Below are 20,799 nucleotides of genomic sequence, written 5' to 3' on the forward strand. Positions count from 1 at the left end.
GGATTTTTAAAGAGAGATAATAGTAGCTGTGTTTTGGATACCACCTAGAAACCTTTCAGTGCATAATTTTGAAAATTTCCACAGCCACTTAGCAAAAATACTTATTTTATCCTGTAGGAAAAATACAGATTATCTGGTTTTATATTTAACATTTTCACATTCTAGGTAGCAGACTAAACAAATAATGTTCATGTTTTAAGTATGTGACAATGGGAAAGAGGAAAAACAGAAGATTATAAACACGACTGAGAACTCTAATGAGATTCTGTACAAAGGATGGTAATACCTTTTCATATTCCCATGTCTTGCTGTTGCCTGAGCAACCAGGGAAAGCGTTCCTAATCCTCTGCATTTTTCCTGTATCATGGGTCAGCAGAGTGTTGGCTGGAAACGTGATTATGGCTGTTTTTTTTTTCACAGCTAAAAGAAACAAGACGTGAAAGACTGAATGAAGACCAGAATAGCCACTGGTAATTTGTTTTCCCCCAAAAAGGATGGACACTCGCTGCACTAATTGCACTTATCATGGAATCATTCAGGTTGGAAAAGGTCATTAAAGATCATCGAGTCCAAATCTACACTGAAAACGTCACAGTTTCCAGGTGAATGTGGTTTAGGGGATGTTTTGCCTGATTTCTCTTTACAAGGCCATTTTCTGAGCAGATGAGCTTACACAGCTTTTAATGATGATGTTCAGCTGGTGCTGGCTCACAGCTGATTCAGTCAGCTCTCCTTTTTTGTTGGCATGCACTCCATTAAATAATACTAAGGGTTAGTATATTTGCAACCCTCATTGATTTGCTGTTACATGAAAGTGAGTTAATTTCTTCTAGCCAAGTTTGGCTGGAAAAACAAAAATTCTCCTGCCATAAACCATCATTTCAGATCTGTCTTCAGAACACTTCAACCGAAAAAAGTGTTTTAAAATTAGAGAACATTGGAGATTAAAAAAATACAGACCACTGAGGAGGTAGTGCTGGGTGCTTGTGTGACTTCTCTGATGTTAGTGAGGCTGAAGAGGGTTATAAATATATGTATAAAATTCCAGTGAAAATACATGGCAACTGAGGCTTATCACTTTTGAGATATCAGATTTTAACTTTTAATGTACAAGGGACCTGTTTAGCAATTGCTCTAATTTCAGCAATTCTAAAGAAAACAGCAGCAGAACAAACAGCCAAAAAGAGATACAAACACAAGTCAGTTTTGAGGCTTCATAAATCAACAAAGAAAAAGGTCAGCTCTCAATTTTAAATGATACTTCTCTTCCCTTTTTAAGTATGTGTTATATGCTTGAATAAACATGGAGAAAATTGTAATATGAATGAAGGTGCCCAGCTCTGTTTGAGGTGTCTTGGCTGCTGCTTTCATTTGAAGCAACTAATTTTGCACTTGCACCCTTTAAAAACTGGGACAGCAAATAAATTGAATTAAGCTGTGCCTCTGGGATTTGAGAGAAGTTCAGAACGTTTTTTGAAATAACACATTAGTTCCACAGCTTTGATATAAAATGAAATGATGTGTAACTTGTTTTGATGTTGTAACACATGGCCCTCAGTCATCAGAGATGTCTGGACATCTCTGTGCACAAGTCATCCCACTGTTCTTAATAGGGAACCTAATATAATTATAATAAGCTAATTCCAGTGCAAATTTAAGAGTATAAAGTTTCAAAACTGAGGTAAAAAATTAAAGAGTTTGCAAAAGTTGGTCATATTAAAAAAAAAAAATCAAGTAAAATCCAGTTAATATTCCCACATAAAGAAGGAAAACCACAGAATGGCCTGGGCTGGAAGGGACTTAACATCTGTTTGCAGTGTCCTGCTGTGGGACACCTTTCACTAGAGCAGGTTGCTCCATCCAACCTAGCCTTGAACAATTCCAGGAATGTGGCAGCCACAGCTTCCCTGGACAACCTGTTCCAGTGCCTCACCAGCATCACAGAGAATTTTTTCCTGTTACTCAATCTAAACCTCTCTTAGTTTGAAACCTTTCCCCCTTGCCCTGTCCCTGCATGCTCTTGGAAAAAGCCTCTCTTCATCCTTACTGTAGGCTCCTTTCAGGTACTGAAGGGCTGCAGTTAGGTAACCCCAAAGCTTCTCTTTTCCAGGCTCAACAAACCCAGTTCTCTCAGCCTTTGAAGTCGCTCATCAATTACTGAAATTATTTTATTTACTGTTTAACCAGGAAGCAAATGCAGCCATAGGTTGTTTTAGGTTTTGTTTTATCCTTCATGGCTAGGACCATACTGTTATACAGCTGTTCTTTGTGAGATCCTTTGTGAATCAGTGAGAGTGTTGGGTAGTATTGGGTCTTTATTTCCAAATCCTTGAAATGTTCTTTTTCATGAAAAAAAAAAAGTTTTTTATTTATTTTCAAGTTTTGATATGTATATAGTAGATCTGTAAAAAAGTATACGCCATATATACACAGTATATACTTCAAAGGGATATGTAAAGACTGTTCAGCAGTAAAGCACATCTTTCTCTTTGCTTTTAAAGCTGCAACAAACTGGTGCAACCTGAGTACTTTGCAAAACAGACTGTCACATACTAGCTGCTCTCAGATTCCATGGTTAACATACGTTAAGAGACAAAAGATCTCCAGTTGGACTGTAAATGAGGGAAAACAACATTCTTTGCTTCCTTCTAAAACAGTTAATTCTATAAATTCAGATGGTGATATTATGCAATACTCTGCGCAGAGTGGGAGGTGGAACGCACATATGTTCAAGTATGTGGCATGCTCTATAAAAAGTAAGTGTGGGAGCCTCTGCAATTCCTATCTCAATTCTTATCTCAGTTGCTAACTTAACTTCTTCCTTGTTCAATCTCCTCAGTCCCTCTCTCTCTAGTCCCTCCAGCCTGTCACACCTCTGCATGTGAAAAGGCCTTCTGGACCTGAAATAAAATAAATACAGGTTCTTGCTGTTTACATCGTTTGTTTGATGTTGCTTGTAGACTAACTGGGGCAGGCAAAGGTTCTCTGGGAGTGTAGCCGGGGTGGACTCTGGCACCCGACCATGCTTCAGGGTGTTTCCTGGGACCCCCTGCCTCCTGCAAAAAAAAGTGGGCTGCAAAATGAAGACACCCCAAACGAGCCTGGGACAAAAACCCCACCTCATCTCCCGTGGCCTGACGGCTCCCGGCTGTGAGGTACCGGCCTGGGATGGGCCCGCACATCTCTACCCGAGCTCCCAAACCCAACCCCGCGGATGATGCGGGCAGGGGCAGCCCGCTCCGGCCTCGGGGAGGCCGCGGCTCCCCGGTGCTGCCTTGTCAGCCGCGGAGGGGGACACGGCCAGCAGCGACCCCCGCCTCAGCCACGAGGGCAGCGCGGAGGGACCCCCCCCCGCCCTCCCGTCACCACCAGCCCCCGGGGGCCTCCCGCTCGGCGCGGCCCGGGTGTGGGAAGGCACCGGGGAGGGGCGGGCGGTGCCTGCCCGCGGGGGGAGCGGAGCGCGGAGCCCCCTCCCCCGCCTGGCCGCTGGCTGCCGCCTCTCCCCGCCGCTCGGCCGGCCCGCGCCGCCACCGCCGCCTCCATCTTGAGCGTGTGTCCCCTGCTCCCCCCCCCCCCCCCCGCCTCCACAGCACCGAGAGCGTCGGGGGCGCTGGAGCCCCGGGGGGGAGCGGGGGGGAGGTGAGGGTGGTGGGGGGCGAAGCGGCACCGGGGCCGGAGCGGCAGCGGCGGGAGCAGCGGCGGCAGCAGCGGCGGCAGCGGCAATGAGGAGGCGGCGCTGAGGAGGCGGCAGTAGCCGGAGCGGACGGAGCCGACATCTTGTGCCCTCCCCTCCCGCCGCCGGCTGGGTGAGCCCGTCCGCCCCAGGGGGGAGGGGAGGGGGAGGGGAGGGGGAGGCGGAGAGAATTTAAAAAAAAAAAAAAAAAAAAAAAAAGAGAGGAAAAAAAAAAAAAGAAAAAGAGAAACAAAAACAAAAATTCCCCCCAAAAGGAGGCGGCGGCAACGGTGGAGAAGCCGCGGCAGCGGCGCGCCGAGCCGGCCAGGTAAAGCTCTGCGCGGGAGGCCGCGACACCCTTCCTTCAGGGGTCTCTCCTCCCTCACACACCCCCGCGCCGGGGTCGCGGGAAGGTGACCGGGCGGGCGGGAAGGAGCTGGGGGAGGCCGGTGCGCCGCAGCCTGCGGGCCTCTCCCGCGTCCTTGCTCCGACTCGGTGCGGCGAGAGCGGCCCGCGGTCCCTCGCCGAGGAGGGGGCAGCGGCGGAGAGCACCCGGGGACGGGGAACGGGCAGCGCCGTGTCAGCCGGGCCCCCCCATTGCCGCCATCTTGGCCCCCCCCTCTTCGCGGCGCGGCGGGGGCGCCGCCCACCTTCTCCCACGCGATTGGTCCAGGCGGGGCCGAGCGCACCCGCCGTTAGCCCCGCAGAGCCTCGCGTTGCTATTGGTGCTGGCGCTGTGATGGACGGCGGCGGCATCCAATGGCCTTGCAGCCCTGCTGCGCTCGCGCTGCGCGGCCCCGCCCGCTGCCTGTCTCTGGAGGCTGTGGCGGTTCCGTGGGGAGGCGCGGCCGCGCGCTGGGCCCGGGCAGCGGCTCGGTCCCGCCGGGGTTCACCGCCTTCTCCTCCTCCCCCCCGGGACGGTTTCGTTTCTGTCCGAGTCCCTGCTGTGTTTTGGCTCAGATCGCTGGCTGCTACTGGAGTTCCCTTCAGGGAGCCCTCGGTGCGCGGGGTAGCTCCTGAGGGGAGCTCCCGCCAGTGCCTGACAGCTGAGGGCATGTCGCCGTTCCCTCAGTTGCTGCTGAGATCTGACACCGCTCATGGCGCACCCCATCTGTTGCTGAGCCCTGACTTTATACCTGAAACTTCATCCATGGCCTATCTCGTACTCTCCCTATTGCAGAGGGAGGGCCTCTCTCGAGGCCCGTTCATCTCTGTCAGCTTGACTTGGTTACAGCAGTATCAGGGCATTGATAAAGATCGAGGTCTCTGCATGTGCCAAGGCAAGCAGCTCTGTGACATCTGTTGGACACCAACACATTTCATTGTAGGCATCAATGTCAGTGTGAGGAGCATAAACCCTTGGCAGGTGTGTGAGGGGACCATGGGCAAGCACAGGCATGGCAGGAGCACGAAGGGACATTGTCAAGGGCAGCCAGAGTTTGCTGGTGTTTTGGTTGGCAAAAGGTGCAGAGGGGGCTGCAGCTGTTTCAGGTTGTTTCTTTCCTCTGGCATCCATTGATTTTATCTTACAGATGTGTTTTTTAAATAGCACCTGGAATTTGCTCCTTCTTTCTGGAATAAGCTTGGACTTCTTGTAGGTCCTGGTCCTGTGAGATGCTGCTTGCTGTGGCACACAGTTAAGAGTTTCTGGAGCTATGTCCTTCATGGAGCACAAATATTGCATTGGCTGAGTACAAATTGTGGGTTTGTGGTGTGTTTCCTTGTCTGTGGGTCCCAGAGAAAGGAACTGAATGTGTGGATTGCTTTAAATAAGGGTGAGGTGCTGGTTCAGGCCTCTGCATAGCAACAGATAAGCTCTGGGCTGGCTTATCTTCTCACAGAGAATTTACATTTGCTTTTCTTTGTCTCCTTTCTGACTTCTTTCAGCCTCAGCTTGTTTATTCCCATAAGTCATGTTCCCATCCTTGACTCTGCCCTTCTCTCTTGCATTACTCACTTGGCTTCCTCTCTGCTTTTCCTCTTTGCCAGCTCCCTCCTTCGCCCTGCGATCTCCGAGCTGCTGCCACCATGTCTGAATCCTCCCCCAGACCATCTCCCCAGGCTTCTCCTCTGCTCCCCTCTGACAGGCACCTCCTTCATGTCAGCAGCCGACTCTCAGCTAATTATCTGGCTTGCTGATTAGCAGTTTGCGCGGGCAGAGCTGGCTGGGGCTTTTTGTTAAGGCTCTGAGCAAATGCCATTTCACGGCTCCTGGTGCTGGGAGCTGTCTTGCTGCTTTCCTGCTTGTAGCCCTGTGGACTCTCCATAGCCAGGTGGCTCAGGTGGATGAATGGGAATTGTGGCTCCAGAGGGGCTAACGCCAGAGCTCGTAAGTCCATTGGGATCCATGCTGCTTGTCGCCTTTTTATCCCTCTTTGCTTCCTCGTGGAAGAGCAGAAGGGAGTCACATCTGGTCTCTGCTGCGTTGCTCAGTTCATCCTCTGGTTCTGTTTGTGACCCTTGACAGAAGGAAAAGCAAAACTGGAAGGATGGTTTTTCATTATGGGACTTTTTTGCATCTGCAGTGTCAGAATGGAAGGATCGGTGGTGTCAACCCTCAACTGTGAAACCTGGAGGAGCTCCCTCCTGGACTGAGGGAGAACCATTAGTTTTCTCATCTGGAGCTGACAAAAAAAAAATTAAATTGGAAACTGCATTCATAAGACCTGAATAGTGCATTCCTTTTTGCCTGGAAAACAACCAGCACATTTGGGGATATAAATGAAAAGTCACAGGCAAAAGAGCAGAGGAGAATTTGTTGGTTAGTGTGAGCTTAATATGTGAATGGTGCAAGAAGATGTGAACAATGTTGTTTGAATTTCAGGGGATCTGAATGGTTTGCTGATCTGGTCAGCAGACTGTTTGTATATTGTGCTGTCAAATTATTTTGAGTTTTTCTCACTGGTGGTGTGGTGGAATGTACATCTGAGGTGCAATTAGAGGAGGTTGGAGGGTGCTGTGCTCTGATACACATTGCAAAAAATGGCTGATATATCAAATACCTGCCTGTATCTAAGGTGTAGAGACTCAGGGAGCCTGAAATTGCTGGAATCTGTGGTAGAAATTCACTCTATTGCAGCACTGAGCGAGTTTTTCAGTCTGTGCTGCCTCTTGCTTGTCTCCTTGTCTTACCCTGTCCTCTGTCCTGTTGTGTCCCAGGGTCTCTGGACCACAGGGATGAGGAAGCCTCGGAGGAGGTGCCGGCAGCACTTGGAGGGGAGGCGTTCTCCCTCGCCCTACAGCCTCAAGTGCTCGCCCACCCGCGAGACGCTGACCTACGCGCAGGCCCAGCGCATCGTGGAGGTGGACATCGACGGGCGGCTCCATCGCATCAGCATCTACGACCCCCTGAAGCTCATCACCGAGGACGAGCTGACAGCCCAGGACATCACCGAGTGCAACAGCAACAAGGAGAACAGTGAGCAGCCCCTCTTCACTTCCAAATCTAAGAAAACGCTTTCCAGAGGCAAGAAGAAGGAGTCCTGCTCCAAGCACGCGCCAGGGATATCTTTGCACTTGCCCCAGCCCAAGTTCCGTGTGGTGGACTCCTTCAGCCAGCCAGATGCTCCTCCCCTCCCTGCTGCCTACTACCGGTACATTGAAAAGCCTCCCGAGGACCTCGACGGAGAAGTGGAGTATGACATGGATGAGGAGGATCTGGCATGGCTGGAGATGGTCAACGAGAAGAGAAGGGCCGATGGCTATGGGACAGTTTCTGCTGACACTTTTGAGCTGCTGGTGGATCGGTTGGAAAAGGAGTCGTACCTTGAGAGCCGGAACAACGGGGCTCAGCAGTCCCTCATCGATGAGGATGCCTTCTGCTGTGTCTGCATGGACGATGAGTGTCACAACAGCAATGTCATCCTGTTCTGTGACATTTGCAATCTGGCCGTGCACCAGGAGTGTTACGGTGTGCCCTACATCCCTGAGGGGCAGTGGCTTTGCCGCTGCTGTTTACAGTCCCCTTCTCGCCCTGTGGATTGTGTCCTTTGCCCAAACAAAGGGGGAGCCTTCAAGCAGACCAGCGATGGCCGCTGGGCTCACGTGGTCTGTGCCATCTGGATCCCAGAGGTCTGCTTTGCAAACACTGTGTTCCTGGAGCCCATCGAAGGGATCAATAACATCCCTCCAGCTCGGTGGAAGCTCACATGCTGTATCTGCAAGCAGAAGGGCATGGGAGCTGCTATCCAATGCCACAAGGTGAACTGTTACACTGCCTTCCACGTCACCTGTGCACAGAGAGCCGGTCTCTTCATGAAGATTGAGCCCATGAGGGAGACCAGCATCAACGGCACGACGTTCACCGTGCGCAAGACTGCCTACTGTGAGAGCCACTCCCCGCCTGGCACGGTGAGAAGAGGGTGTCCAGCTGCTGGTGGTGATTGGCAGGAGGTCACTGTGAAGGAGGAGGAAGAGGAGGAAGCCAATTCTGGCCCTCCCAAAGGGTCTGTGAAGAAGAACCAAGTGAAATTGAAACAAAAGATCAAAAAGGAGCCTGGTGACGTGACCAAAGGGCGTTCGTCCATGCCCGTGGTGACCGTTGCACAAATTCCCTCTTACAGGTGCGTGCTGCAGGCTTAGGGAAGGAGTTGGACAGCTGTAGCTGAACAGGGTCTGGTTTAAGGACTCAGTCTCTCTCATTGTTGACCTTGGTAACACTGAATCTTCAGTCAAGGCTTTAGCAATAACTGTTTTCAGAGTGCTCTGCAGCGTAACTTGTGGCTGGGTTTCTTCTGAGTGGTTTTCTGGCTTTGCTGAGCAGCCATCCCAAGCTGTTGTGTAATGCAGACTCTTAGGTGGTCCCAAATGGCAAACACCCATCTGCCATGAAGGCATTTTTAAAATACTTGAGGCATTACAGGTTGGTAGGCAGGTAGGGGTCATCCCACTATTAAAACTTTTGAGATCTCATTCCATAGTTTCTTAATTCCTCCTTTTATTACAGAGCATGTCAAACCTGACAGTGTTGCAAGCAGCTTTGACTTTGGCTGTATTTTTGTATTTTTCTCCCAGCTCTCCCTCATGCAGAACTAGGTAGTGCTGAATTTTTGTTTGGTGCCTTAGGAGGTGTGTTGATGTGTCTATTTTAACAGATAGGCTGATAAGGCACCATGTGTAAGATAAGAATAGTAAGCAAAGGTTAAAATAGGTGATCTGTTATTCTTGTACTCCTGTCAAATTAATTTCCCAGGCTCCAGATTAATAACATCAAACTTAAATGGCCCCTGGAAGGTTCTTGACACGGGAAGTAGTTTTGAAATTAAGGCTTGGAGCTGAATTGATGATTTCATACTTTGTGCTGTGGCCAGTGCTTGGTGGGACCCTCCAGTACGAAAAGGGGGCACATCTGTCTGCGTGTGGGGAGATCCCAGCTTGTCCCAGTTTGTGTGTACTTCAGAGTGAACAAAAGCTTCATCGGGAGACCCTAGGGTCTGCAAAGCCATGACACTCTGTGCTTCCTTCAGGCTGAACAAGATCTGCAGTGGGCTCTCCCTGCAGAGGAAGAACCAGTTCATGCAGAGGCTGCACAACTACTGGCTGCTGAAGCGGCAGGCGAGGAACGGCGTGCCCCTGATCCGGCGGCTGCACTCGCACCTGCAGTCCCAGAGGAACACCGAGCAGGTACCCGCTGCTGCCCGGCTCAGCTCACGGGGCACGACTCGCAGCTTGGCTTCCAGCAGGAGATGAGCTTTACACATGGCTGGGGAGGGGAGCGAGGGTGAAAAGATCGGTTTTAAGTCTCTCTCGATCTCCTCTTGGTGTGCTCATGCCTGAAGAACTGAGTTAGTGTATTAGTGGGATATCCATGATGCCACTAAAGTTGGTGTTGGTGAGACAGCAGGTAGGAGCTTTTCCCCTGAGTCTTCTGATTATGCAAAAAAAAGCTCTTTTCTCCCCTGTCTTTGGTTGCCTTCCCTTTAGACTGTAAATGCTTTGGACTGCTGCTCCAATGCACAGGAAAATTTCCAGCCTCTGTAATAAACTTGGATCTAAAAGCAGGGAGGGTGTAAATGAGCACACACTGAAGTGTGTTCCCAGGGTGAAGCTGCAGGACAATTTGGGGTAATTTCACAGATGAGGTAAAATCTAGAAAAGCTGATATTCTCTCTGTTAGACAGCTAAATGTTGGAGGAAGGAGGGGACGTGGTCTGAACAAGAGACAAGGCAGTAAGAGGAAGACTCTGAGAGCAGCTCCCAGAGGATTCCTAGAAAAAGAAGGAAACACAGGAAGCCTGTGGTGTTTTTTATCTTACCCCACTCATATTTTGCAGAAGGAGCAGGATGAGAAGACGAGTGCAGTGAAGGAGGAGCTGAAGTACTGGCAGAAGCTCCGGCATGACTTGGAGCGGGCTCGGCTGCTCATCGAGCTCATCCGAAAGAGGGAAAAGCTCAAAAGGGAGCAGGTAGGGAGTTCTGGCCGTCCAGTTCCTGCTCTTAACTTCAGTCCCATGCAAGCTCTCTGTGCTGCAGGAGGCCCAGGAGGAGCATAACAATTTTTCTTGTACCTTTTCCTCTTTTGACATGTTCTGACTGTTGGGTGTGCAGAGACACCTCTCCCTGTGCCAGTCACACGTTTGCACTGTGCAGCCTCTGCCCCCAGAACCAGGGCTGGGCTGCAGAGTGCTGACAAGATGTATTTGCATCATTAATAGTGGATTTGATTCCTGACCTACAGAACCCCTTCTATTTCTGGGCATGAACCAAGTGTTTTGCAGAGTAGAAGTTAGGTCTCTTTCATGATTATTTCAGGAGTTTGGTAACACCTTCTCCAGAGAGAAGTCTAAATGACAATTTACCTCTTAATTTCTAAAGCTAAAAATTCCTGTGGTTTGTCCTCTAAGGACATTTTTAGAAGAAAAAGTTTTAAGATGGAGACCATTTACTAATTTTCTAGTTTCTCCTTTGACCTATGTGCACATCTCCAAATTTTAACAGTTGCTTCCAATGCTTGCCAGCCTAGCCTGTCTTTGCTATCCTTATTTTGTTGGTTGCTGCACCCACAGCTGTGCTCTCTGGCTAGTGTATCCTCCAGAAAAGGCTCTCTTGCACACAGTGAGCCTCTGCACATCCTCAGGCCTTTCTTGAGTACTTCCAGGCTGTCTGCAGGGAGAGGGAAAGCAGCATCCTCTGTGATCACAGCTCCTCTGAGAGCAATTTTTTCCATGGCCAGAAACTACCCACAGCTTTTCTGGAGTCCTTTTGATGGTTCATTTGCTTCATTGCCCTTGATTTACATTTACAGTGGCTCAACCCTCATTGCTGTGTGAACATATTTTAAGTAGGAGGATAAAAAACCAAAAGTCATTCTTGGGCTTTGTTTGCTTTTGATATCTTGATGTAACCCTATCACAGCTGGCTAAATCCATAAAAGCTTATAGAAACTGTGGTGTGCTTTTTAAAAGGATAAAATATCACAGGAAAGTGTATCTAGTTGGGCTCTATCCCAGCCCAGCTTTTAGGTGAGTGCAGAAGGATGCTCCAGAATCGTGCATCTCTGTTTGGCTTTTTTCCTGTTTTGGGGGAAAAGTGTGGTCTTTGTCTATATTCAGTCTCTCATTGATGCAGTCTTGTTGCTGAGCACACCAAATGCAGTTTGCTTTGTGTAAACAGACTTGCTTACCTTTGTTTCTGAAGTGTTGATTTAATGACATAACGAGTGATTATAAGATCAAAGAAATGAAGATGTTAAAGGACAAATAAATACTTTTATCCTGTTCTTTGAATAGATTTTCCATGCAGGAGATTTTCAGTGCTACAACTTGTTTGCTTGAAATCAAACGGTATTAGAGACTTCCTAAGGGATAGAAGGAACTATATTAGGAATTTGCAGACATCTAACCACTGTTGTTTGGTTTCTGCCTTGAAGTCTGAGAGCTTATGTCTTAAACTTTGTTTTTGCTCTCTAGTCCAATTATGGATGTTGTTTTTTGTATAAATGCCTGCATACTTTTAATTTTTATATAATGTTGCTAATTGGCATAATAACAATATCTTGAGGCAGGGAGTTCTCCAGGATAATTTACCAGGCATGCAAAGCCTGTTTTCATTTTTAATTGTGGTATCCTTTAACTTCCTGGGGTTTCCTCTTGTTTTGACTTTGTGAGATTGAATAAACAGGAGTTCCCCATGTCATAGGATTGGACTGGGCAATGCACATGGAGAGTGCAAGGTGTTTGCCAGAAGTTCTACAACAGTGCTGGCCTGAGGTTTCCACCACTGAGTAAAGCTGGGGGGATGATTCAGAGGAATCTGGAGGGAGACACCACTCACAGATCCTGTCCTCATGAGTGTCCTCATGGCTGTGTTCCCATTGCCAGGTGAAGGTGCAGCAGGCTGCCATGGAGCTGCAGCTGACCCCTTTCAATGTCCTGCTCCGCACAACCCTGGACCTGCTGCAGGAAAAGGATGCTGCCCAGATCTTCACAGAGCCTGTTAACCTGAACGAGGCAAGTCTCTTTCCTAGAGGTGCTTAGTGGGTTGTAGATGAGATATTGCTGGGCAGAAGCAAAAACCACCTCGTCCCAAGCTGCTGGTGGACTAAAAACTATCTCAAAAAGGACTCATGATATGTCCAGGACAAAAAAAGGGCATTTTTTTCTGAAAGTTTAGCACATCTTGGACGAGTAATATTTTGCAGAGCCAGGGTGTGTCTGCCTTGCCTGGGTGACACAGAAATGAACATCTGTTGCTGCCCCTTGCCAGTGGAAAGGGCATTAAGAGTGCTTGTGATGGGTGCGCTCTGGTTGGCTAGTAAATGGTTTTTGTAATTGTACAGGTTTTATATGTTTAGGTTCCAGATTACCTGGAATTCATTTCCAACCCAATGGATTTTTCCACCATGAGGCGGAAGCTGGAGTCCCACCTGTACCGAACCTTGGATGAGTTTGAGGAAGACTTTAACCTTATAGTTGCCAACTGCATGAGGTATAATGCTAAAGACACGATTTTCCACCGAGCAGCTGTCCGGCTCCGGGACCTCGGGGGAGCGATTTTGCGTCACGCGCGGCGCCAGGCCGACAGCATCGGCTTTGACACTGGCGTGGGGATTCACCTGCCTGAGTCGCCCAAGCCCCACGACTTTTACCGCTTTTCTTGGGAGGATGGTGAGTAATGAGTAGTGGTTTTTTTTCCCCCTCAGGCAGATCATAGCTTTAGTTCTGAGCATGTCGTTCAGCCTGCATGGAAATTGTGGCCATTCTGCATAGGAGAGTTTTCCTATCCATCTGTTTACCTAGGCACATATAGAACTCCTCTAGACCCCCAGAGAGTGGGATTTCAGGTGAGCTGGGCACTCTGAGCTAGGTGCAGCTTAGCTCCAGCTCTCCTAGTGCATGTTTGTGTTGGCAGAGCTTTGTAAACAGCCCGTGCTCTTTGATTTGTGCCAGGAATGTTGTACAAACTCACTAATTTAAAGGGCATTGCAGACTTGGGTCTGGGATTTTTTGCTGTGAGGAAAGCTCATCTATTTCATTGTTAACTGGGAAAATGTACAGCAGCTGGGTCCCTCAGGAACTGAGGGACGGTCAAGTTGAATCAACTGCTTTTTATCCAAAGAAGGAAGTCCAAGCTCCAAAGTTATTTCCCCGGGCTAAAGCGATTCATTCATGGACAGCATCAAAGGGAATGAGGCCTGGCACTGGCCCCAGATGCTTCTCCAAGAAGCCTTACTCCTTCCCTTCACTGTTCCCTTCTCTTGTGCTGCAGTGGATAACATCCTGGTCCCGGAGAACCGGGCTCACCTGTCGCTGGAGGCGCAACTGAAGGAGCTGCTGGAGAAGCTGGACACGGTGAGCACCATGCGCTCCAGCGGCGCCCGGACGCGGCGCATCCGGCTCCTGCGGCGCGAGATCAACTCCATCCGCCACAAACTGGCCCAGCAGCAGAGCAAGGCCCTGCCCAACGGGGACACTGTGCCACGGGAGGGGCTGGAGACAACATCCAGGGAAGGGGATGAGGAAGGGGAGAAAGGTGAGCAGCAGGATTTTGATTCCAGGTCTCTAGTGCTCGTCAGCAGTCAAAGCCTGCTGTTTCTCCTGTGACCTTAGTGAAAGATGGGAATGGCTGTTGGTGGTTTTGGGAATGACTCTTGCTAAAATGTTCAAGCAGATTCTTTATTCCTTTAGCAGATGGTGCCAAGCTCGCGTACCCTCCGACCCTGGAGCCCACAGGACCCGCACCCACCCTCTCAGAGCTGGACTCTCTGCAGGACCCTCCAACGCTCAAACCCATCAGTGAAAGCAGGTCCCTGAACCAGCTGCAGAGGAGGATGGTGTCAGACAGGGAGCTCTTCGACAAGAAGGCTCTGCAGCAGGAGAGCCAGGCTTTCCAACGCCTGCTGTCGTCCAACAACGGCCTCAACGGCCTGGCCCTGCCCCCTGCAGACAGCCCTGCCAGCCCCGCCCTCAGCAGCGTGGGCCGGCGGACATCGGTCCTTTTTAAAAAAGCCAAGAACGGTGTGAAGCTGCAGAGGGGTCTGGAGTGCTCCCTGGAGAACGGGGAGGAGCACAGGCAGGGCGGGCAGCACTCACCCTCCTGCCCCGACAGGGAGCGGCAGGCGCGGAAACGCTCTGCCCTGGGCACTGGGCTGGTGTTGGAAGCCTGCAGGTAAGTGGCCCAGGCAGAGCTGTTCCCTGAAACACCTTCTGTGTCTGGATTAATCTCTCTGATTCTGTTCTTTGACTTCTTAGTTCCAAACCCAGCCCAGACTGTTACTTACTTGTGTGTTGACTCTAAAACACAAAAAGCTGCTGAGTTTTCATCCTGTCCTCTTAAGCTGCAGGTCCCAAAAGCAGTGCTTGATTTTTCAAGCACGTGGGTGTGTGTTACACTGCTCTTTCTCAGTGTATGCACATCCTCTCTGCTGATGCAGTTCTTGGGAACCAAAACTTGGAAAAACTTGAATACAAATTTTCAGTTCAGCACTGCAGGAAATGCTGAACTTTTAACCACCTACTAAACAGCTGGTTTCTTCCTCTCAGAAGTTTAAGAGCAGAACTGGGCACTTCAGACATGACTGAACAGAGTTAAAGCAAGCACCTGACATCTTCTGATGTCTCGTGGATAACTTGTGCAATTATTCTATCCAGGAGCAGCTGTTTGCTACTTTTTCTCCAGTCTTTCTTTTCCAGCACCAAAATCACTCACAATAGGTTGCTTATTAGAAAACTGTAAAAGAAACAAGAGCTACAATGTGTGAAAAAATATGATTGCTTGAGGTGGAGGTAGTCCATTTTCTGAAATGGCTGTAGTAAGGGGGTGAAAGGATGTTCAGGATATGGGCTGACAAAGTCCAGTTTCATACTGGAGTTTCACTGGAGGGCTGCTGTGTCATCTCTCGAGCCTATACACAACTGGTGTAGCCCATGCAAGCTCCAGGCATCATTTCATCAGCTCTCAGGTGTGAAGTCTTCACTGGGTTTCTTCCTCATGTTTAGAGCTGGGCTTCTGTGAGGCCTTTTCATGGCTCATGGCAAAGCTGGGATGATGTCCAGTGTGCTTTCACCAGAAGAGATCAGATTTTGCACAAGTATTCAGTGTTCTTTTCATGTCAGTGTTGCACCAGTGCTGTAATTTTTCAGGATTTTCACCCAGTTTGGGGAATCCATTGTCTTTGTTGTCCAGGATAATCTGTTTTCTCCTAATGCCCTACTTCTCCACATCTTCCTGACAGTGGTCTGATGCCTCCCAAGCGGAGCCGAGGGAAGCCGGCTCTTTCTCGGGTGCCCCTCTTGGAGGGTGTGAATGGAGACTCTGATTTCAGTGGCTCAGGTGAGAATTGCTGCCCAGCACCTCCTGCTCTGGACCCACCTGAAGCAGGGGGAGCACATCTCAAAGCATGCCAGGAGCCAGTCCTGCACAAACTACCCAGGCTGGACCTGCCTGGGCACTGTTACCTGCTTTGTTACAGATTTAGGTTATTGCATATAGCATTTTCATTAATGAAGATTACTCCTTTTCCAGGATCAGGACTGGCTGATTTCATATCTATGACCAAATCCATTGTGGGGCCATTTGATTTCAGTGACTCAGTCTGATTAACATTTCTGATTAACATGAAGAGTTCATGTGAAGCCACATAACCCATGATTTAGGAGACTGTGGCTTTATCTTAGTGCTGAACCTGACTGTACTGACAGAGCACAAAGAAGACTGGAGTTTGGTACATGCTGAATTTTATCATAAACACCCAGTTCATGTAGATACAAACAAGTGATTATCCTTTTTGTCTTGTTAGTGTGCTTTTAAGTACTGCAGTTGTTCATCTGTTTTAGTTGATTGCTACTGAGATGAGGCCTGGGTGAGATGACAGTGTGGTTCCTTGTGTTTTCATGACCCTCTTGCTGGTACCAGCTCCTAAGCTCTGTCTCCTGCTGTCCCTTAGGCAGGCCTCTCCTGATGTCCTTTGAGAGCCAGGCTGAGCTGGAGCCCCTGGAGCTGGTGTGGGCCAAGTGCCGTGGTTATCCCTCCTACCCTGCCTTGGTAAGTGCCCTGTGGCTCTCCCACAGCCTGATCTTGTAGCTCAGGTAGCCCAGAACACAGATCTGTTGTGCACTGTAACCAGACAGAAAAGGAAAACTTCCCCAAATAATGTAATATGTGCTTTTTGTTTCTCCTTTCCCCTTTGCAGAGTGAATTTTCCCCGTGCTCATTGTTTCAGAGCTTTGCAGAGGATTCATAAAACATTGGTCTCTCATTGTCAGGGGTAGGAGCTCTTTCACTCTCCTCTCCTCTGAGGAAAGTCATCAGTACTGTGGGGATGAGAAGACCTAAATTTTATAAATGCAGGCACTAGGTTCTGCTGCCTGCACATTTTCCTGTTTGGTGAGCACAGCTCCATCTGTAGGTGCCCAGCTGGCCTTGTCATGTCTACATCCTCTTGCAAAACTTGCATGTTTGATTTAAATGTGAGCATATATGCATGTCCCTTGAATGTTACTTCTCACTGTTTATCTGCCTTTGGATATTTATCTGTTAATGCCATCAAAAAGGGCAGATTCTGCTGGAAGTGTGACCCTCATCCATGCTCCAAGTGGGAGCCCAGAAGAGGGAATATCCATGGATCTGCTGGCAATCCTGGCCAGCCAAAGCAGTTTTAACAGTTTAACAGTTTAACACTGAGTTTGTACTCAATTACACATTAGTGTAAATGCATTTACAGCCACACTGAACCACACACACCCATTTTTCAAGATGGGGTGCCTGGCTTTAGGACTGGCTTCCCTCCCACAGGGGAAGCCTCAAGCTGAAATTTTTTTAGAAAGAGACACTGAAAACAAGCAAATTTTGCTTACCCACTCAAAGTAGACTTAATTTGTCTAGCTTGGATACACTGAAAGAACAGGAAAAGAATGCATTCTGTTCATTGCTTGGAAGGATTCTGTGCTAAATGTCCTCCCCGTGTCCCCAGATTATCGACCCCAAGATGCCGCGCGAGGGTTTGCTGCACAACGGAGTCCCCATCCCTGTGCCCCCCTTGGATGTCCTGAAGCTGGGGGAGCAGAGGCAGACAGAGGCAGGAGAAAAGCTCTTCCTTGTCCTTTTCTTTGACAACAAGAGGACCTGGTGAGTGTGTGCACACAGCTCCGTGGTGAGGGCGAGCGAGAAGATTTAACATAATCTTTGGGATGTGGGAGCACACAGGGATTATAATGATGTTGGGGAATTTAAACATGCAGAGAGAGGTCTGTGCTCAGAAGGCATTTTGGCTGCAGGGACTTCTTCTATGTCAAATGCGGGGATTTAAACATTTGCACCATCGTTGAAGGGCATTGATGATGAATGAAACATTACGTGGGTGTAACTGCTCCTGGGGAGGAGGTGACAGGTCTGTGCACTCCTCTCTGCTGCAGGCAGTGGCTGCCACGGGACAAAGTCTTTCCCCTGGGCGTGGATGACACCGTGGACAAGCTGAAGATGATGGAGGGACGCAAAACCAGCATCCGCAAGTCGGTGCAGGTGGCCTACGACCGAGCCATGATCCACCTGAGCCGAGTGCAGGGGGACAACCCCTTCATGCCAGCCACCTACCTGTGAGGGGCTGCTGGGGCAGCCCTGCTGCTCCTCCACACTCCCTGCACTGCAGAGTGCAGCACCTCCAGCAGCTGTCAGCACGCCTCGGAGCACCCTGAAATGTTGCCAAAAAAACCCTTGTCCAGCTTCTTCCTGAATGTGTCTTGCTGAAGAGCTGGCAGGAGATGAAATGTAGTCTACAGGGAGTAAGGTAGGTAGGAAAAGCTGGCAGGTGACAGGAGCCAAGGTGAGTTGCTGCGGTGAGCAGAGCACACAGCACTTGGATGTTGGGACCTCATGCACCGTCCCCTGCCCCTGCCTCTCCTGGACTGCCAGGGTTTTGGGTCATCAGCCAGTCCCAGGTAATTCCTGGGAACCTGGCACCCCCAGGATTCTTTACAGAAATCCCAACTGGACTTTCTTGTGCCAAATTTACCCTAACCATCATTGGCCTTTCCATTTTTCTTTAAATGACATTGTCCTATCACATAAAAACTGCACAGAATCATAGCTGGGAGCTCTGATTGTGATTCTCCTGCCTAAGTCCATCGTGTTTTCATGTTTAGATTTCTCTCACTGCATTTAGAAAAGCTTGAGATTTTGGTAACCTTCCCCCCCCTGCACAGTTTCATGCACAGAGCTTTAAAGATGAAAATCAAATTACCTGATCTGTGTCTATATGTCTGTCTTAGAAATTGATTTTGTAGTTTCACATTTCAGTTCTGATTTCTGTGACTCTGCTTGTTGCAGTAACATTTCATATCATGACTTAGCACAGTACCTAAGAAAAGATAACTTCCTTTTATTAAGAAGTAATTTTGGAGGTGGCTGTTGAGCTGAAGTGGCTCTTCAGGCACTGAGGTTGATCAGGGTTGGAGGGAGATGCATCTTTTGTGTTGGTTTATGCACATTTGGTGTAAGGCTCCTCTTCCTTTTTTTCCCCCCTCCTCTTTTCTGTCTCCCTGTTTTCCTCTGCCACATTTTGGACTGAAACCAAGCACTGACCAGAGCACACAACCCTTCTGCTGTTTCACCTTCTCCCACACGTGCACATCCTTCTCTGGTGTGTGGGTCTCCAGTGCTGTCATCCAGGTAAACCCAGACAATCCCTGTTGGTTTGGGTTTGCATTGCAAAAAAACAGGGACAAACTGATGTTTGGGAACTTGGTGACTAAATCTTTTCTATCAGCCAAGGACTTTATGATTTCTCTGATCTCTTCTGTTGCATATCCCTCTTTGCTTTCCCATTTTAAAGAGCCAAAGCTTCAAAGCAAGATTGTAGATTGAATATCATCATTTTGCTTTTTAACTCAGTATTTTTTAATTATTTTTAACTTTTTCATACTGAAGAGAATGTGGAGTCAAAATAATAATAATTAATGATAATGAATAGTAGGGAGTAATCACTGCCATTTCTACTTGCTCTACTTTTTTAAAATACCACTTCTTATACATTGGGGCATGGAACTGCATTTGAAGGAATTTTAAGATTCCTTTAACATACAGAGATGGGGAATAGGAGTTTATAAAAATATTAATAGTGATAATAATGCCCATGGAGTGTGGCTAGGGAAGGATGTTGTGTATATAGTTGTAAAATGTTCTAAATTATTTAGACCTATTGTCACCATTCTTGAAGTCCTCAGTTGTGTTGCTGGGTCTTTTATATGCACACAGTGTAATTTATTTAAAGGAACATACACTTTTCCAGGTGGTAGCTCAGCTGTGGACTAGTGACCTGTGTATATGTTTTAAGGTCTTGGGAGTTGGTATTTTTTTTTTTTTTTCATTTTGTTTGGTTTTTAAATGAGTTTAGAATTTGGATTGGCTGATATCCTGTTGTTGCTACAGAACCTAAATGTTACTGTCAGTCTGCTGTAAAGCACAGATTGCTCTATTTATTGTAGAAAGTGAGTTTATTTGCTTTCTAGAATTGTTTATATCAGATGGTATAAGAGAAGTAATAAGAAAATCTATGCTTGTAAAGAAAAAAAAAGCTAATTTTACCTACTATAATCTGACTGTCTGAGACTATATTTTCTCTCTGAGAAATAAATGTTCTAATGTATGGAAAAAAAAAAGCAAAACAACAAAACACCACCCTCAGAAAGATTTCTTCCTTGCTAACGTTGTCCTGAAGTCCAGAACTTACCGTGATGGCTTTGAATTATCCCAGTGGTCCCAGGTGCAGGTGGGCAGAGCAATGACAGGGAGGTGACACAGGGAGGGGTTTCTTGTTCTGTCCTGTGTCCCCTGTGCAGTGGGTGACACCATTGGGTGCTGCATGGAGAGGTCCCACCTTGTGCTGGTTTTGTTTGTTTGTAGGGTTTTTTTTTTGTTTATTTGGAGTTTTTTTTTTTAATTCTTTCTTTTTTTAATTGATGTTAAACTGAGGCCCACTCTGTTTTCTCAGAGAAAAACAACAAAAGGCACACACAAACTAAGTCCAAATGCCTGAGAAAAATAAGTCCACCTTAGGAAAGTGATTTCTTGAGATACTGTTTGGAGTTTTATTGGCAACAAGGTTCTGCCTGTCACATGCTTGGCCCGGGCCTCACTGCCTGCTGCTTTCTCCCCTGGGAACAGAAAGGGAACGTGGAGGCCTGGGAGCCTCCACCGCTGCCAGGAAAGCCCTGGTGGCCCAGCAGAAGTGCTGGGAGAAGCCCAGGGTGGCCCAGATCCACCCCCTGAGGCCCTCCCAGATCCAGCCCCTGGCACAGCACGGAAGGGGATGGTCCCAGAAACATCCCCAGCTGCTGGAGTTACCAGCACCCAGAGCAGGGCCAGCCCACAGGGACACTGTGGGGGACAGCAAGAGCTGCCTCTGCTGCTGGGGACAGCCACTGCTGCATCCAGGGCTGCTCCTGCCTGGGGTGCAGCCCTGCAGGGCCCGGGGGCACTGCCAGCACTGCAGCCCCTGTGTCTCCAGCAGACTCTGCCTTGCTTCTGCTGAGAGCTCCCACCTCCTCCACTGCCCAAACCCTGAGAGGTGTTTCTGTCACACCTCGGGCAGAGCCAGCACTGCAAGAACACGTCAGGGCAGAAACCTGCAGCTCTGGAACAACCCCCCCCCCCACACTCCAGAGGGGTTCAAAACCCTACAACACCACAGCCAG

General features: G+C 48.7%; 1 protein-coding gene and 1 long non-coding RNA gene across 4 annotated transcripts; both read left to right on the forward strand.

Annotated features, from left to right (window-relative positions):
* The first annotated feature begins 52 nt into the window (after window positions 1-52).
* LOC128818534 (uncharacterized) lies at window positions 53-2,934 on the forward strand. The gene is made up of 3 exons (XR_008440504.1): window positions 53-602; window positions 1,145-1,236; window positions 2,676-2,934. It is a non-coding gene; the product is annotated as an uncharacterized LOC128818534 (long non-coding RNA).
* Window positions 2,935-3,286: 352 nt separating this feature from the next.
* Window positions 3,287-18,363, forward strand: BRPF3 (bromodomain and PHD finger containing 3). 3 transcript variants are annotated; one of them, XM_053997945.1, is made up of 12 exons: window positions 3,287-3,806; window positions 6,833-8,235; window positions 9,139-9,295; window positions 9,946-10,077; window positions 11,992-12,120; window positions 12,465-12,777; window positions 13,379-13,642; window positions 13,798-14,278; window positions 15,345-15,442; window positions 16,056-16,153; window positions 17,082-17,236; window positions 17,524-18,363. In XM_053997945.1, the coding sequence occupies exons 2-12, from the start codon at window positions 6,851-6,853 to the stop codon at window positions 17,705-17,707; spliced, it is 3,396 nt and encodes a 1,131-aa protein (XP_053853920.1). In that variant the 5' UTR covers window positions 3,287-3,806; window positions 6,833-6,850; the 3' UTR covers window positions 17,708-18,363. The 3 variants fall into 3 exon arrangements, with proteins under 3 accessions (XP_053853920.1, XP_053853921.1, XP_053853919.1); XM_053997946.1 differs by lacking the exon at window positions 3,287-3,806 and adding an exon at window positions 3,908-4,001; XM_053997944.1 differs by lacking the exon at window positions 3,287-3,806 and adding an exon at window positions 5,530-6,002.
* Window positions 18,364-20,799: the final 2,436 nt, after the last annotated feature.

Source organism: Vidua macroura, chromosome 24 (genome assembly GCF_024509145.1).
Source record: "Vidua macroura isolate BioBank_ID:100142 chromosome 24, ASM2450914v1, whole genome shotgun sequence".
Classification (NCBI taxonomy): Eukaryota; Metazoa; Chordata; class Aves; order Passeriformes; family Viduidae; genus Vidua; species Vidua macroura.

Excerpts from the sequence above, each read along its gene's own strand:
- BRPF3 (XM_053997944.1), top strand. The coding sequence starts at position 5,964 with ATGGGAATTGTGGCTCCAGAGGGGCTAACGCCAGAGCTC. Across the intron at positions 10,078-11,991 it reads AAAAGCTCAAAAGGGAGCAG|GTGAAGGTGCAGCAGGCTGC; the intron begins GTAGGGAGTTCT and ends TCCCATTGCCAG. Across the intron at positions 15,443-16,055 it reads CTCTGATTTCAGTGGCTCAG|GCAGGCCTCTCCTGATGTCC; the intron begins GTGAGAATTGCT and ends GCTGTCCCTTAG.